The sequence below is a fragment of the Sminthopsis crassicaudata genome, chromosome 3 (genome assembly GCF_048593235.1).
Source record: "Sminthopsis crassicaudata isolate SCR6 chromosome 3, ASM4859323v1, whole genome shotgun sequence".
NCBI lineage: Eukaryota > Metazoa > Chordata > Mammalia > Dasyuromorphia > Dasyuridae > Sminthopsis > Sminthopsis crassicaudata.
The window spans coordinates 547,574,133-547,593,507 of NC_133619.1; the positions used below are offsets into that span (position 1 = coordinate 547,574,133).

Consider the following 19,375-nt stretch of genomic DNA (forward strand, 5'->3'; position numbering starts at 1 on the left):
GAAAGAATCCAAGGATTCTGAGAGAGAGATGAGAAGAAAGAGTATTCTTGGCATGAGGGAAAATGTTCAAGGGCATGGAAACAGGAGGAAATCTTGTATGAGGACTTGCAAATAGGCCTGTATGATTAGGTTGTAGAGTGAAGGGAAAGGAGTACTGTGTAAGAATTGTGGAAATGTAGGGAAGGGCCACTTGATGAAGCATTTTAAAGACAGGAATTTGTTTTGATCCTAGATGTAAAAAGGACAATTGGGAGTTTACTGAGGAGGAAGGTGACATGCCCATATCTATATTTTAGGAAAATTTTTCTAGCAGCTGAGGGTGAGTTACAATAAGGGGAGTTTTGAAGCAGGAAAAAAAAATCAGGAGGCCCAAAGGGTCTGAATTATGGGGATTGCTATGTGAATAAAGAGAAAGGAATATAAACTAGAGATATTGTGGAGGAAAAAAACAAGATTGAACAAGTGACTGAATTTGTGGGATGAGAAGAAGTCACTAATGTTGCCAAGCTAGATAACTAGAAGGATGATGGTATTTTCAGCAATAAAAGGGAAGTTCAGAAAAGGAATGAATTTGGAAGAAAAAATAAAAAAGTTCTGCTTTGGACAGATAGAGGTAAAGATGCCTATAGTTCACATTGATAATATGGAGCTAGAGGTTAAGAAAAAGACTGGTTTCTGACATAGGCCATCTTTCTAAACTATTTAGAGAACTGACTCAAATTTATTAAGAATACAAGTTATTTCTCAATTGACAAATGATTAAAGCATATGAACAGACAATTTTCTGATGAAGAAATTAAAGCCATCTATAGTCATTTGAAAAAAATACCTAAATCATAATTAGAGAAATGCAAATTAATACAATTCTGAGACACTACCTCACACCTAACAGATTGGCTAAGACGACAGAAAAATATAATAATAAAAGTTGATAGGGGACATGGAAAAACTGGGACACTAATGCACTTTTGGTGGAATTGTGCCCCTAACTGGATCTGTATCCCAAAGAGATCATAAAAGAGGGAAAAAGTTTGTAGTAGTTCTTTTTATAGAGACAAAGAATTAGAAATTGAGTGGATCCTCATCAATTAGGGAATAGCTGAATAAATTATGGTATATGAATGAAATATTGTTTTATAAGAAATGATGAGCAAGCTGATTTCAGAAAAGCCTGGAAAGACCTACATGAACTGATGCTGAGTGAAGTAAGCAGAACCAGAAGAATATTGTATACACAGAAACAACAAGATTATGTGATCAACTGTGATAGACTTGGCTCTTTTTCTCAACAATGTGATGATTCAAGGCAATTCCAATAGAGAAAATGCCATCTGCATGCAGAGAGAGAATCATGGAGACTAAATCTTTTGGTCTGATTTTTCTTGCCCAATCTAATAAACAAGGAAATATGTTTGAACGGATTACACATATATAAACCTACATCAAATTGCTTGCTCTCTTGAGGAGGGGTAAAAGAGAGAAAGAAAACATTTTAGTACCCAAAGCTTTACATAAATGAATGTTGAAAACTATCTTTACATATATTTGGAAAAATAAAATACCATTAAACCTAAAAAAAGGTGTTTTTTTTAAAAAAAAAAAAAAAACCTAGACTGGATCTAGGATTTACCTACATAGATGTGATCATTGGATCTGTAGCTGCTGATGAGGTCACTAAATAAGTCATTGTTGTTAAACATTAAATGACTGCTATCTACCAGATACTGTATTATGGATTGAGCATTCAAAGAAAGGCAAAAGACAGTCCCTGCTGTCATGAAGACAAAAGTTAGTAAGAGAGAAAACATGCAAACAAGTATTCTTCAGCAAGCTATATGGAGGATGAATGAGAAATATTCACTATACAAGAGGTACTAAAATTAAGGGAGTTGAGAAAGGGTTCCTCCTATTCAAAGTGGAATTTAAACAACACTTGGAATCAGGACGCAGAGATGATGTGCCATTCCAGATAGTCAGAGAAAATTCCAGAGTTAGAAGGAGGAGTGTTCTTGGGAGGAAATGCAAAGAGAACAGAATTCCTATTTTGAAGAGCACGTGGAAAACTGTAAAGTGTAAAAAGTCTGAAAAGATTAGGAGGATAGGCAAGATATTTAGGACTTTAAATGTCAACCATCGCATTTAATTTTGCTCAAAGAAGTGAAAGGGACCTACTGGAGTTTATTGAATATGTGTGTGGGAGTATATAGGGGGTGTTTTGGTGGGGAGGGGTGATATGGTCAGACTTGTACTTAAAGGTCACTTTGAAAGCAGGGTCAAGAATAGTATCTTCTTGAAATCTTATTTCTTAACTTTCTATCACTTTTGTCCTCCTTTATAATCAGAAAACATAACTAGTTTCTCTATAAACAGCAGGTGGTAGAGAAAACATCACTGCCATCCCTATTTTTCAGTGATAGTGTAAAGAGTGAAAAGCTGTCATATATTTTAATTATTTGGAATGTGGTAGCTCTTCACTGGCCTTATGTTTTCTCTGAATACCAAGATATGGTGTGCAATGGATTGCAATATGTTTATTAGTTGGATGTCCTGATAGCAAACTCAAACATAATGCCATTGGGGTAGTACAACCTATTACTCTTTAAGTTCTTGTGAACTGAAGCCATAGCTAGGTAGCTAGCTTTCAACTGGTCTCTCACCCAAACAATATCCTTACTAGTTAGAAGTCTCTATTATTCTGTTACTGAGACTTTTACACAAGATTAATAATCAGTCATTGGGCAAACTTTGTGATATATTTTGCACGTATTAAAAAAAGCCACTGAGCTTTCCATTCAGTTTTCAGGGCACCAAGTACATTCAGTAGTGTGCAAATGCTCTCTTCTACTTTTATATTTCTTGATACCTGCCAAGTACAGCATTTCCTTGAGTAGCTTACTCTCAAAATTGTGACCTTGTTCAGAATAAATCCTAGAAGGCATATTTAAAAGAAATACTTCAACAATACTAGACTACCATGGAAGTACCATTATTTCTCCTTAGATAGGTTCATATTGGCTGAAGTGGCTCAATTACTAAGATGCTGTTTTTGTTCTTTCTATTTGCTCCCATAGATACAAAATTTATGCAGATCAATTCCAATGTCTCGAAATTCTTCTAGGAAGCACTAAAGGTAGTGTTTTATTTTGTATATAGAGAACATAGATTTCACATTTCTTATATACATCTGCTGAAATCTTGGACCAATATTTTGGACAAATATTTTGCAAAAACTCTAAAGTTTTCTCTTGGACCAACTTCTAGAATATCAGAGAGGTTTTAAATAAGCATGTATTAGTAGAGCTTTGGATTGTACCAACTGCCTTTTCATTCCCCTTATAGGAATAAATTGTAGTTCAATACAGTAATATTTTCAACTTCTTCCAATCCTTAAAAAGCATAGTGCCCTAGATAACCTAAGTTTGGCTTTCTGAGAATCATGCTTTTTTTTTTCTTTATCGTAATCACTTTTTATAGACCTTATTCTACAACTACATTCACTATCTATCACTGAGGGAAAATTAGGAAAAATCATTCAGTCCATTTACATATATTAAAGCCAGTCTGACTAAAGGAAGTCCCAGCCTCTCAGTTTTACTTGTGTACGAGTGATTCTGATCCCTCCATATCACACAGATAATTATCACTTTTTCCATGGTAATGGAAATCACTAAGGTTTCTGACACATAGGGACTATGGCATAGCAAAATTGCATCTAAAATGTTTGTCTTCTCCCACAAACACAGTTGGCCAGTGATAATCTTTAACTATCAGCATGGAACAGCACCTATCAAATATGTCAATCAATTACTGTCCATTTCTCCATTTGAAATCAAGCTCTGTATACATAATCATGATTCTTCTGTCTACTTCAGTCATGAATATGAATAGATAGAATGGATAATAAATTTCCTTGTCAGAGAATTCTGTAAAGCTAAACTTCTGTTGGCTATTGAGCCTCCAGATACTAGTTTTAGGCTCTAGGCTGACATTCCTGTGCAAACAAAATATTTTTTATATCACCAAAGGCAATGTTGAATTTGTAGAACAACAAATTATTCAAAGGAGGATCAGATCCCACTTTCAATGATTTCCAAATGATTTCCACAAGATTCAAGCCAGATGAGTGCTTTTTATCTTGCCTTTGTTGGTTCTTCTCAATCACATTCACATGGATGAAATTGTTGAAATATTGAAAAGATAGTATTATTTTTGATAAATTTCCAATAAGAGCCACTAGATTCTGGAAACATCCTCAGTTTTCAACAATTTTTCAGATATGCCAAGTGATAATTACATCTTTTTAAGGCTAGTATTTATCCCCTGGTGAGATATGATGTGAGCCATGTATTCTGCAGTGACTAAAGAATAGATACTTATCTACTGACAATTTTAGACCAAAGGTTTTTTAAGTGATCTAAATACCTGCAAGAATTTTTCCTCATGCTTTTTCAATGTTATGTAAAATATACTACAAGTAGTTCATGTAACATACCACTTTTTATGTGAACTACTGAAAAGTGGCATAGGAAGGAGTAAGAGAAATTCTTCAGGGCATTATGTCCAAAGTGGTGGAATTTCACTGACCAAAGGAAGTCATTATGGTCTTGTCAATGGGAAGGCTGAAAATCACTAGCTGCCCTGAGATGCAAAGTTTAGCATCTTTGACTCCTTATAGTTATAGTGATACATCTTATAAAGTTTTATATTTCATAGACATTTTAAATAACAAAACATTTCCTCCTTCATGGAAGAGAAATGGGGGACTAGTAGGACAGATTATTGTCTATAATGTTGAACAAAGAATTAGTAGCCAAGACTTATGCCTAATTGTTTTTCTTCATCTTAACAGAGTTTAATTTGGATGTAAATTATCACAATATATGAGGCTTTTTAACAGTATAAGTTATGAGAAAACAAAACAAAAGCCAATTTCCTTAAGCAATGATTGAAATAGTTTAAGTATTGTGAGAAAACATAAAAATAAGATGAAAAAAATTTATATTTATATTTTTATATTTTTAAAAAAATATTGATCCATATTTTCTAGATTTTGTTTATAATTAGTCATTATAATGAGTAGTTAAGTTTTTATACTATATTTTAATTGATTTCTATGTTTAGAGAACTAAATAAATTTAATTGGATTAAAACAGCTATCTAAATTCCAAGCAATTTGAAGGAATTAACCAACTGTTTAAGTTAGTTTTGCAAACTCAAACTTGTTAAGGGGTAGCAAACATCATTAGTACTATCCTGTCCTATTTGTAATTCACTCCCTAGTAAGATGTATTAATTTAAGCTTCTAAAACTAAGATAATATTTAAAACATCACAGCAATTTTTTAGTGGTCCTAAGGATCATTATACCTGCTATGAGATATGCAGCTGACAAATTGGGACATGAAACAAAGAACAATTACATGCTAAATGATGTGGTATTGACTAGAAGGACTATAGGACAGACAAATTTTGCTAATGATAAGAATAATACTGATTTTAATGAAATTTATATGAATTTATAATGACAGGAAAGCAGTAAGTTTTCTTACTTGAGATTTAAGGTTTTGAAGTTGTCCTTCATAGTTCTGGGTCATTACATAGTTACATTTTTCCAGACTGTCCAATTTCTGTCGAAGTAGCCCCACCTGTATCAAGATAATAATTTGAATATTCTGCTATGTTTTGTCTAATAGGACAGGAAATGTGTAAAAGATAAGTAATTGAAAAAGAGAGTGAAAGTCAAATGTAATTCCTGTATCAATACAAGCTAAATATTTGTAATACAGTTTTCAAAACAAGTTAGTAATAATTAAACTCTTAAAAAACTAAGCTTGGTTTATATCTTACTATATCTCTGTCTGCTATTAGGATGATATTATGCTGATATATAACAAAAGTTCATACTAATCCCATGATCATCACATTTAAAATTAATCATTAAAATTAACCCTAGATTTAAATTTCCAATTGATCACCAAGGGAACCTCATCTGCTATCTTTATTCACAAAGGTTCTCTCTCCTTCCTCCTTTTTTTAATGACAAATATACAGGAACAGTAATATTGTTTGATGAACTGTGGATAATTTAGCTATTTTCAATAATATGATAAAAGACAATAATCCCCAAAAAGTAGTGATGAAACCCACTATACACCTTCAGAGAAAGAACTGATATTGTTTGAATACAGACTGAAGCATGCCATCTTCATTTTCTTTTTTTCTTTTATTTGACTGTTCTTGTACAAAATGAGTAATATGGAAATATTTTACATGGTTGTATATGTATAACCTATATCTGATTACTTGTCTCAGAGAGTGAAGTGGGGAGGAAGGGAAGAATAGAATTTGGAATTCAAGACTTAAAACAAAGTTTCAAATTGTTTAACATGTAATTAGGGGAAAATATACATACATACATACATATATATGCTCATATATATGTATGTGTGTATGTGTGTACACACACAACAACAACATTAACAAATATAGATATATAGTACAGACTGGGGGTGGGAGTACAGCTAAGATAGTGATGTAGCAGGAAAAAATAAAGCATCCCCTATATTCCTTGAAACAGATCTCAAAAATGCATCAGATTGAATTCCTGATAGGGAAATCCAAGAAAAAAAGTCACCATGAGTCATCTTCCCTAATTCTGCACATGGAGATAAAATTCTTCCAACAATGGGAGGTCTAGCCAAGAGAGCACAACAGAGAAGTCTTGTACCTAAACAAGAGCATTGACACTTTGTATAGCTGTTAACAATTTTGTCGTGTGTTCTCCAGTTCTGGGTCATAGACTCAGGGTGGACTGAGAAGGGGACCTAAGTTTTCAGGTAATGGGTAGCAGTCAGTAGGTAAAGAACAGTTGCAACAACTCGAGCAGTGTACAGGAAGAGAAGCAATTACAGAAGGAAGCTGTAGCAGGTGCACCTTGGATGCAAAGAGCAGATCAGCATCTCAGTTTCAGCTTCCACCTGGTCTGAACCTAGCAGGGGAATAACCAAGGTAGGAGTCTCAGACCAAATGGAAGCCCACAGTTTTATTACTCTGAACCAGCAATAATTCCTACTTGGCTGAGAGTGCTGAGCCCAGCAGTAGTGTATTGTTAACTCATGCCCAACCAAACCTGAATCAAAAATTTGCAGATTTCAGAATAGGACAGAGATCAGACTGCCCTGGATCAGGCTACTCTGGAAGCTTTGAAAGTTTGCACGGTCCCAGCATGTCTCTAAGATGATGAAATAACACAATACTTAGCACTCCCAAAAAAGCAACAATAAGACCAATATAGACCTTCTTTCCAAGAAGTGTTCAGAGTCTAGCTTTAATATCAAGTCCAAAGTATAAAATTATCCAGAAGAATGAGCAAACTAAAAAAGAACCCACCAAAGAAACAAATCCAAAAAAAGAATGAATTCAATACATCTATGACCAAAACTGCAAAGAAAAAAACAGCATGGGATACAAAATCATAAATTGACATAATTCATAATTCACAGAAACAAAAAATATTTAAAGAGTTAATTTTAAAAAGCAATGAGACCCATGGAAGAAAAAAATTAAAAAATGAACCAATAGGTTGGCACAAGATGCACAAAGCCTTGCCCAGACATCAAACTCCCTGAAAACTAGAATGAACCCAAAAAAAGCCAATGATCCCACAAGACAATAAGAAATCCTACATCAAAATCAAAAGGCTGGAAATATAGAAGAAAACATAGAATGTTCTCAGTGAAAACAATTAAAAATAAATCAATGGAAAAAATTAAGAATCACTGGTCTAACTGAAGACCGTGATGAAATCATGAAATCATATTCCAAGAAGTCATTAAAAAACTGCCCTAGTCTTTTAAAATTAAAGAATAAAGTAGAAATAGTCAGAATTTAGTGGTCATCTCCTAAAAGAACCCAGGAAATGAAAACCTCTGAGAACATTCCAGCAAAAATCCAGAGCTTCCAGGTCAAAGAAACAGTATGCACAACAGCCAGGAATAAAGAATTTAAGTACCAAATCTGTATGAGTCTGGACACACAATTTAGTAGCCATCAATACAAAGGAGCTGAAAGTTTGGAATATGATATTCTGAAAACAAAGGATATAGCCTTATAGTCAAGAATAACCTAATTCTGCAAAATTGAATACATTCTTACAGAGAAAAAATGAAGTAGATTTCTAAGAACTATTGATAAAAAGACCAAAGCTAAGTAGAAACTTTGAAGTTCAAATAAAGGAGAAACATAAAAAGGTAAACACAATGAACAATGAAAAAGGAGCAAGAATAAATTGCCTACATTCTATTATGGAGACATGATACCTGATTCCCTTTGAATTCTATTGTCATGAGATGTCATAGGAGTCTAATTAGGAGGTCTGGGAGTAGTTCTATTATATCTTGATAATCTTAAAAGAAAATGGAAAGAGAGGAGAAGAATACACTGTTGGGGAGGCAAAGATGAAATGAAGATTAGGGAAATTCATATAATTGGAGTGTACAAGTAGAAGTCTACATACACAAGGAAGAAAAGGTGGGGAGAGTATGACTGACATTTGAACTTCACTGTCATCTGGATTAGTTAAAGGAAAAAATAATACATACATACATGCATATAGTTGAGGCTGAAAAAATACATTTTACTCAATAAAGTAATAGGAAAGAAAGGGAGAATTAGAGAAAAGGTAGATTAAAGTAGGGATTGGTTCTAAGCAAAAGAAACTATAAGGATGTACAAAAATATTTATAACTTTTTTTGAGGTAACAAAGAATGGGAATATGAGGTGTCTATATTGTGGTATGTAAATGTGATGGAATAATATTACTTCTAAGAAGTGATGAAGGGAATGGTTTCAGAAAAAACCTAGACAAATTTCTATAATCTGATGTCGAATGAAGTGAACAGAGGAGAAAAATTTATGTGATGGCAATTTTAAAAAGATAAACAACTTTGAGACTTAAAGACAAAACATGATTCCAGAGGACTAAAGCATGAAACATGCTTTTCAAATCCTGATTGATAGAGAGGTGAAAGACTCAGAGATTATACACACACACACACACACACACACACACACACACACATATACACATAGGCATGTGTATATGTATATGAAGAGACAAAAAAAAGAGAGAAGGGAGAGATGGTCAATGCAGAAGTTAGTTTTCTTTGATAATAAATTTTTTGTAACAGGGTTTCTATTCTTTTGTTCCTTTTTTCAGTTTTGATCTCAACTGGGGGTGGAGTGGGCAGAGAGAGAAAAGGCAGATTTTTGGTAACTGAAAAAAATTAAAACAACTAAAAATAACAAAATTTATAAAAATTTGTTCTTATATAATAAACACTATTTATAAAATTTTGAATTACTGATTTGTTAACAGTTTATTAATAGATATAAATAATATATATGAAGTACCTCTTGACCTTTTTGATCCAAACAATTTTGTGCATTTGCCAACTCTTGATCTCGAAGATCCAATCTTGTCTCCAAAGCCCGCATCTTTCTTTCCCAATCCATTTTTTTGTTGCTTACCATGATGTCAATTTGTTCCATTAATTCCTGAAGCTCAGCCTCACATGTAGAAGATCTAAAAATGAAAGAAAAATTTTTAAATAAACTATAAAATGATTAAGTGGGAACATGAAAAAGTAATTATTTGCATTATTCCAAGAACTTCAATTCTTGGAATTCAATTATTATTTTCTCAAAATATTGTATCACTAAGTGAATAATAAATATGGAAAGCAATTTATTTCTAACTTAAAGCTCATTTCAGAACCAATAGATTATTAATGTGAAATTTTTAGATGAATTTAAGCCTAAAATGGGTTATAAGAATTAAGAATTGTGAAAAAGATAGAACTTTAATTAGTGTCATCTTGTACATTTTCTTATATTGAATGAATTTAAGATAATATAATTTTAATGGTAAGAAAGAACCAGTGTGATTTAGTAGAAAAATATTTGCCTAGAACTTTGAATCTTAGCAATGCTTATTTACTATATCTGAGTAATCTGTGGTGAGCCTAAAACTTGTCTAGATTCTAGGCCTTATTTTATCTGTATAATGAGGAAAACTAAGTTAGATTATCAGTAAGGTTCCTTCTAGCTCTTATTATTATAACTGAAACATAGCAAGCACTTTTATAGATCAGGAAAAGGAGGTAGCATACATAATCAAAGCTAAAACCCAAATATCTTGACTACTAATCTAATAGCTTCCCCAATGATAGCATACTGATAAAGATTTGATGTCATTAGTCAAAACATGTTTGAAATAAGTCAGTACCAATGAACTTCACTGTGACATAGTTAAAATAGGATGTTAAAACACAAGAAACGACAGAAGAACTTCTGGAGTAACTCAATCTGAAAAAAGACTATTCTCATCTAGACAGTGTATTCCAATCTTAAGAGAAAAAATTAGTTAAAAGATTCTATTAGAGGGCTTGAGAGCCCTCTAATCCTAAATATGTTCATTTCTTTGGGGAAAGGGAACAGAGGCTAAGAAAAGACTGGTCTGTTATCTTTTAACTCTTGCCTTCTACATTATGTATCCAGAATTGTAATATAGACTTCAAGTCTGCAGTGTATACTATAAGTCTACTAACAAACTTCTTCCCTTTATTTTAGCCATCATTGAATAGGAGACTAAGGGGCTCTTCTTCAATCTGTATAAACAACAATCACATTAATGATTATAAAAATAATATTTATGTGTCTGGTCTTCCATAACTGTTTCTTCCTTTTCTGATTTTGCTGTAGGTATGAAGGTAGCTGCCTTGGCTGAGTTGAACAGCCCTAACCCAGTTATCCCAGTTGTCAGAGATAACTCAAGAAAAATTAGATTATTTTATCCATTCTAGAACATTGTGAATATTACTTAGGAGAATACTTTTCTTTGGTATCTTTAAGTAAAAAGGGCATTAAATAGATGACTCTGACTCAGTGTGATTTCTGACCTCTAGATGAGCTTTTGTCATGCCAGAGACAGCAGTGGTAACAGCAAGACAGAGGAATAATGTTAGATAATGCATCACTATTTTTATCAGCCAGGGAGAATTATGCCTGTGAATAGATTTGAAATACTCTCTGAGACACTACACATTTAACAAAAGTTACATTAATGTTTTAATGTTTACAAAGTACAAACTTTCCAATATGGACAGACATAGCTCTCTCTCTAGCAAGACTTGCTAGTACCAACAACTTGTGAAGTGGTGAACTAATTTTTTTTTTTAATAATGCAAAACTTAAAACTTTTTTTGTGTGTGCCGTGAACTACCCTTTGATAGTCTGAGTAACACTCAAAGATAGACTCCTTCTCTGAAATAATGCTTTTAAATCAATGAGGAAAATGCTAACTTTCACAGCTAAAGGTTGATAAAAATAAAAATGTAATTTTTCCCCATTCAAGTTCATGGTCCTCCTAAAATCTACTCATGCACACCTGGAACCTCAGCTTCAAAACTCCTACGTCATTTTTTGATTCAATAATTAATCCTATCGGATCCTCCAGAGATCCAAATACATATTGAAAATTTTAATTACTGAATCACAGAATGAAATGTTCTTCTTGAAAGTGTTTTTCTTTCTGCCCTTCAGAAAGTCTTTTTGGTAATTATTAGTATCATCAGCATTCAAAATATCTATTATTTCTGTACTCTCTACATAAGGTAATGATATTTATTTCCTCACAACTTTAACTCATTCTATTTCATACTGTTTGTAGACAATAATTTACTATCAACATTCTATCTGGGAGGAAGATTCACTTCTAAGTTTGGAAAATTGATGCTAATTTGGTGACCTATTCCAAAATTTACACTTTTCTCATCTTTAATCAGAGGAAACTTTTCCAAACCATATTGCACAGTTTTCTCTCATTTCTCATTATGTTTGACTTTAGAATCTAGGTAAATCAAAATTAAAAATTGCATCTTAAATATTTTAACAAGATTAAAAGCTAAGTATACTAATTATCTCAAGCATAACGTTTCATATTCTGAATAACACTCTGGTATATTAAATCATATATTAAATCAAGAAGAAGGTAAAAAAAACACTAGGTACAAATTCTACTCTATAATTATTTATCACTAAAAAAAATTCCACGAAAAAGGAACCTAACAACCTTATAGCTTAAGATGAACCTAGGGGTCTGAAATATTTTTCAAGGCAAGTGCAAAAATATGATAAAGTCAATCAGAAACAACTTTGTCCATCCATTCAAGAGTCTGCTAAATCCTTACTTCCAGGAAAATTCATTTTTGTTATTTAAATGTTTTAATTTGTGGAAGCTTGAAGCAATACTAAACTTGAATTACTCTCTTTAAATACAGGTAATAGTTAATCCATCAGAATCTAACTTAAGGTAGACTTTAGCAAACATTGATAAAATAGTTTCATCAGCATTGTATAACCCTTCATAGAATAGACTTTTAAAATATTTGGAAAATCATGAAATTCTTCTTCTGCATCATGATTTGCTGATTTTTGTCAACATAGTTGGCTTTCTAAATGTGTGCTTTGATTTGCCAATCCCATCATCTTTCAGAAAAAGTGGCATAATAGACTATTTGCTTATAAAAATGTTGCTTTAATTAGCATTGGGATCCTCTGATTTATTCACTAAGAACCATTATATAGAGTAGGTATAGATGCTATATATCAATGTATCTATCACATATGCCTTATTATCATCACCTTTTATGGATAAAGAAATCGAGACTGAGAGAGGTTAAATGCCTTGCCTATAGACTTTCAGCTAATAAGCATCTAAGTAAGGATTCAAATTTCATTAATCTTAACTCCAAGTATAATCCTCTATCCCACTCTAGCTGGTATTTGTGAAGGGCTTTCAATGAAAGCAAATCGGTTATAATTGTTCCTAAAGGCAAAAAAGGAGTATTCACAGGAGTTGATTAAATAGGAAATTGGCATGATCAGACTTGTATTTTGGGAAAAATCACTTTGGTGGCTACGTGGAAGATGGATTCAAATGGGTAAAGATTTAAGTAGGCAAACCAGTTAAAAACCTATTAATAGTCCAACAAGAGGTGATAAAGACCTGATCTGGTGAGGTGGCTATATGAGTGGAGAGAGCCGATGTATAAGAGAGATGTTGTGGAAGCAACAAGATTTTGTAACTGTTGTGTTGTCGTTGTTGTTGTTGTTGTTGTTGTTTGTCTTTCGTCCTTTAAGAGGACCATGGCATCAGGGGGTGATGCCATTACACACAAGGAAATTGGATTTCAGTGAGGGAGAGCTGTGCAAGGTTAACTGCCTCACTTTGCCTTCCAGAACTATTTGGCTCCCAGTGCAAGATATAGATCAAAATTACTGGAGATAATCCTGGATGAAATGTTGTTGAGTGAAAGTGAAGAGTCAAAGATGATAACTGGGTTAAGAAGTAGCTTAGAATTTTGTTTGTACCCTCACCAGTAATAGAAAGTTTAGCATAGGGATAGATTTGTGGGAAAAGAGAATGAATTCAGTCTGAAATATTCCAAAGGAAGTTTATGATATAAAGCTCAGGGGAGAAATTAAGATATATGATAAATGAACCGTAGTGACAGTAAACAGGAAAAATATTTTATGGAGAAAAATATATACCATTCTACAATTCTTATGTTACAATATAAATTGTTCTGCCCTTCGTTTACTGTACTTATTAAAAATTGAACAAATTTGAAGATTTTTACTAACTTATGAAAAATGAATGACCAGAACCAAAATAATTTATATAACACATCACTCTAAAAGCAAACAACTTTGAAAGCCATAAGAACTATGATCTATTGATCATACAGTGACCATTCATGATTTTAGATAACCAACAATAAAGCAATAAAAACATGACAAAGAGATAATAGATTTAGGATGTAAATGAGACATACATATATTTAGTGTATGTATATATACATATATACACATATACATATAGTTGTATATGTGTGTCTATATATAGACATACACATAGTTAATCTTCAACTTTCACAGAGGTAAAATTCCCTAAAAATGACACAAAAGCAAAATATGTAAATGTTGACACATTGAATCTATAGTAATTAGGTTTCCATGATCACCAAAACCTGTAACTTTTTGCTAGAATTTGCTGAAAATATACTTTTTTGCATATAATTATTTAAAATCACAGATTCTGATAATATGCACTTTTCCTAACATGGTAATCATGAAGAAATCCACAAAATGCATTACACAAAATAAAATTGATGGCATGCAAAACATTTTTCTTACTAGCAAAATTTCTTAAAATTCTATGACCTTTTGTGATATCATCTCAATGAAAAACATTTTGTTTCGGTCAATATTCACTTTTCTTAACATATGAAATTTGTAGTATCATAAATACTGTACAGCAAATAAAACATTTTTAAACCTGAATCTTATCTTCCACTGTGTCAGATGACAGTGAGACGACGTACTGTATATACTATACTGCCCTAAACCTTTCTACGTTGTTCACTCTCTGAAACATTGGCACCTGCTGTTGGAAGATGCTGAGATCTGGTGAAGTCTTCAAAATCACTTCCCACTCTGTCCTTCACAGCTGGTGGATAGTTTTGGAAATAGTGAAACTTGAATAATTTATCAGCTTGAAATAATCCATCATCATTGTCTGCTGCATGCACCATTTGAGATCCTTAAGGGTCTTGGAATATGGAAACATTACAGGCAAAGGAGAGCTCATAACCTTGAGGTTATGATTGAAGATAGGATCAGCAGCCCCAATGTCTCCAACCAGTCAATTATTCCAAGCCACCTTTCAAGCTTGGAAACTATGAGTAACACAATCTTTAGAGTTAGTTCATTGTTATAATTTTCACTGTCCTAAAAACCTTCCTTGAACCATCACATCTAACTACTCATTTGTCAGCTGTTCCACACATCATGCACATCATGCCTTTTTTTTCCTACTGAACATGGGTACAAATGTATACAGTTGCCATTGCAAAAATTAAAGAAGTTATTAATAAATTAATTTGAATACTTGATGTTGCTACATAATTGCATATATGTGTGTATGTGTATATAATTTGCATATATACAATCACTTCTTAAATTCACTTATCTTTTGCAACATCAAATATATATGTGTGTATATATATATATACATACACACCTTTTGCAACATCATACACACACACACACACACACACACACACACACACACACATATATATATGTATGTGTGAGTGAGTGTATGTGTGTACACATACATACACAAATAGCCATTTCAGAGAATTGCTTGACTTGACTATTGTTAAAAGGAATTTTTTTTCAGGGAGTTTGAGGATAAGAAAGAGAGAAAATATATTTATGTTAATATAAAAATAAGAGAGATGGGAAGATATTACAGATGAGTAATACTACATTCATTTTCAGATGAGATCATTGTATTATTAGTTTTACTTGTGTTACTTTGTTGTTGCTGAATCATTTTCAATTATATCTGACTCTCCCTTGCAAAAATACTATTGTAGTTTACCATTTCCTTCTCCAACTATTTTTGTAGCTTATTTTTTTCAGATAAGGAAACTGAGGTAAACAAGGTTAAGTGACTTTCTCAGAGTCACACAACTACCTAGCAGGTGTCTAAGGTCACATTTGAACTCAGGGAGATGAATCTTTCTAACTCCAGCCCAGTATTCTACCCACTATAATTCTTAATTTGTTATGAGAGACATTTCATGGAGAGGAGGTTAATTGTACTTTTTTGTAATACAAAAAAAAATTAATTGTTTAAAAAGAGGGAAAAGAGGCAAAGAAAACCAAGAAAAAGCAATCACACATGTAGGAAGGAACACAGAGAGAAGAGAGTAGTATTATGAAAAACCACAGAGGAGACAGTATTCAGTAGGAGAGGGTGGTCAATGGTGCTAAATGCTGTGAAGTCATCAAGAAAAGTTGAAGACTGAGAAACACAGGGATCCCTATTGTTAGGAATAGTTGCCTCTGTTTCTATTAAGAGTTTGACATCACTTACCTATAACATTTTCTTGATCTATTAGTATGATAACTTTAAGAAAAAGGAAATACTATCGTGGATATATTCTTTTTTTCCCCCCCTGAGGCTGGGATTAAGTGACTTGCCCAGGGTCACACATCTAGGAAGTGTTAAGTGTCTGAGACCAGATTTGAAGTGGGGTCCTCCTGAATTCAAGGCTGGTGCTCTATCTACTGCGCCACCTACCAGCCCCCATGTATGTATTCTTTTAAAAAAAAAACTATTTTAACATCATTTTGTTCCAAATACTTTCCCTACCTACCACTCTCTGCCATTCTCCATTGAAAAAGCAAGCAATATATCAATTATCCATATGAAATCATGCAAAAATATTTCTATATTAACCATATTTTCTTTTTCTTTTTTTGCTGAGGCAATTGGGGTTAAATGACTTGCTTGTCAGACACTTGTTAAGTATCTGATATTGGCCATATTTTCAAAAAACATGAAAAATAAAGAAAATAAAATTGTATTTCAATTTGCATTCAGCATTTATCAGTTCTCTCTCTCTGGAAGTAGATAACTTTTTTTCATTATGAATCTTTTGGAACTACATAAAGACCATCTATCCTTTTTACAATGGCTTCCTCCTTTTGTAGATATTCATTAATTATCTCTTCAATAATTCATTTTGCAATCAAAAGTCAAGTTCACTAGCCTATAGTTTGCTGATCCTATTTGGTTTCTCCCCTCCCCAGTTTTTTTTTAGAGAACTGGAATATTTGCCCTTCTCCTAGTTTATGATACTGTTCTCAGTTTCCATGATTTTTCAATGATTACTGACAGTAGTTCAGCAATTATACTTATTATTTCAGTACCTGGGAATGTTAATTTATCTGGGTCAAGTGATTTGAATTCATCAGTGGCATCACTTTTCATAAACATATAGAATTATATTGGGGGACACTTTGTATCCACTTCTTTACTACTATAAAAGTACTTCTATAAACATTTTTGGTGTACAAAGAAGAGTCTCTTTTTCAAAGCTTTTATAAATGTTTTAATTATTAGAGTTCTATTAAAGTTTATAATGTGAAGAATGCTACATTGGTCATAACATTTTGAGGGTGATGAGAGAACACAAGAGGACAAAGATTTTTAACTACCCATTTTTGAAACTGAGCAGGGGAAAATCGCCCTTTAACATTATTTGCTGGTCTTGTGATGAAGAGAGCCATCTGCACCTAGAGAGAGGACTGTGGGGACTGAGTGTGGATCACAACATAGCATTTTCACCTTTTTTATTGTTGAATTTTGTTTTCTTTCTCATTTTTTTCATTTGTGATCTGATGTTTCTTGGGTGGCATGACAATTGGGGAAATATATATAGAAGAATTGCCTATATTTAACATATTGGATTACTTGCTGTGTAGGGAAGAGGGTGGGGGAAGAGAGGAAAAATATTTAGAACACAAGGTTTTGCAGGGCTGAATGTTGAAAATTATGCATATGTTTTGAAAATTAAAGTATATAATTTATCTGCTGGAATTTTTTGAAAATTTGATGACTGTAAGAGATAAGGGGAATTTGACAGCTGAAGTCCAATTTTTTAAAGAAAGCATTTGACAAGGTTCTGTGGGAGAGATAAATGAAGATAATAAAAAGTCCTAGAACAAAATGTAAAGTAAAAGGCCTCACATAGAAAAATTACTTTAGCAAGGGGAATAAGAAAAACTTACACATTTAAATGCCTTTTTAATTGGAAATGACACTTGGAAAACCCAACTCATGTTGTTTGCCCATATTTAAGAATGGATCATAAAGTAATGAGAATAAGATTGATTCAAAAAACATATACTCAAAGGAAGAATGCCATTTTACAGTCACTCTGGTAAGGTATATATTCATTCTAAGGATGCTGTTATTGCTCAAAGCATTTGGTGGCTTTTGAAAAAAAATATTCTTTAAAACCATTTTTTTTGCTAAAATTAGGAAATAAATTTCACTCATTATCAGTTCAAGTCACAAATGATACATATTTATAAAAGCTTCTAGTGAACAGGACCAATAATATAAAGTAAAATATTTTTGTATATATAGTTAAATATTATCTGATGATATTAGGAACTCCAAAATATTTCAGAAACCTCAAAATCAATAGTTCTATTATTGAAAACAAATAATTATATGTAGTGATAGGTAACATTATTTCTAAATATATTGTTATTAAAAAACAAATTACATTTCTGAGACAAGGAATGAATAATACAAACTTATGAAAGGGAATATTTCAAACACATTTAAAAATGAGTTAACTATTTACTAGATAACTCTGAGATGCCACATCTGTCAGATTGGCTAGAATGACAGGGAAAGGTAATGCTGAATGTTGGAGGGGATGTGGGAAAACTGTGACATTGATACATTGTTGGTGGAATTGTGAATACATCCAGCCATTCTAGAGAACAATTTGGAACTATGCTCAAAAAGTTATCAAACTGTGCATACCCTTTGACCCAGCAGTGTTACTACTGGGCTTCTATTCCAAAGAGATTTTAAAGAAGGGAAAGGGAGCTGTATGTGCAAGAATGTTTGTGACAGCCCTCTTTGTAGTAGCCAGAAACTGGAAACTAAGAAACTGGAAACTAAGTGGATGTCCATCAATTGGAGAATGGCTGAATAAATTGTGGTATATGAATATTATGGAATATTATTGTTCTGTGAGAAATGACCAGCAGGAGGAATACAGAGAAGTTTGGAGAGACTTACATCAACTGATGCTGAGTGAAATGAGCAGGACCAGGAGATCATTATATACTTCAACAATGATACTATATGATGATCAATTCTGACGGACAAGGCCCTCTCCAACAATGAGATGAACCAAATCATTTCCAATAGAGCAGTAATGAACTGAACCAGCTACACCCAGCAAAAGAACTCTTAAGAGTTCTTTCCACAAGGGAAAATGACTATCAGAAGAATAAATATCAACAGATTAGATCACTTCTCTTAGTGGCAACCATTTACTGCCAACTTGGGAGGGAAAACTGAACCAATACACTGTAAAGGGCTAGAACTGAGCAATGCATTTGGATAATGAAGCACGTGAGACTAATTGCCAATTGGACAGTTCCCTATTAACTTGTTTGAAGGTTGACCCTCTCCAGTTGTTCTGTGCTGACTTGATTGGTGGGACAAAGAGGGAGGAATGATGTGTGTGGGAGGAGGAGGAGGAGGAAGAGGAAGTGAGATGAAGAAGCTGACACAGTCTTTCCTGGCGTTTGAGGGAGGAAGGTGTGTGTGAAGTAGCTAGGCCTGACCCCTGCCCTTGACTGTAAAAGATCAAGAATAAAGACATTTAGTGATCCTGACTGCAGCTGATTTCTGGGAAGACAGAATTCCAGC

The 19,375-nt window shown here is 33.0% G+C and overlaps 1 protein-coding gene across 10 annotated transcripts in view; it reads right to left on the reverse strand.

Moving 5' to 3' along the window:
* DEUP1 (deuterosome assembly protein 1) overlaps positions 1 to 19,375 on the reverse strand; it is a 130,524-nt gene that overhangs the window by 94,765 nt on the left and 16,384 nt on the right. For 8 of the 10 annotated variants that reach the window (XM_074304551.1, XM_074304548.1, XM_074304543.1 and 5 more), the window contains exons 3-4: positions 9,412 to 9,583; positions 5,549 to 5,644 (exon numbers count right to left, since the gene is read on the reverse strand). In XM_074304551.1, the coding sequence (XP_074160652.1) occupies positions 5,549 to 5,644; positions 9,412 to 9,583 (268 nt within the window). The remainder of the gene's footprint in view (positions 1 to 5,548; positions 5,645 to 9,411; positions 9,584 to 19,375) is intronic. The other 2 variants (XM_074304549.1, XM_074304545.1) reach the window with 1 other exon arrangement.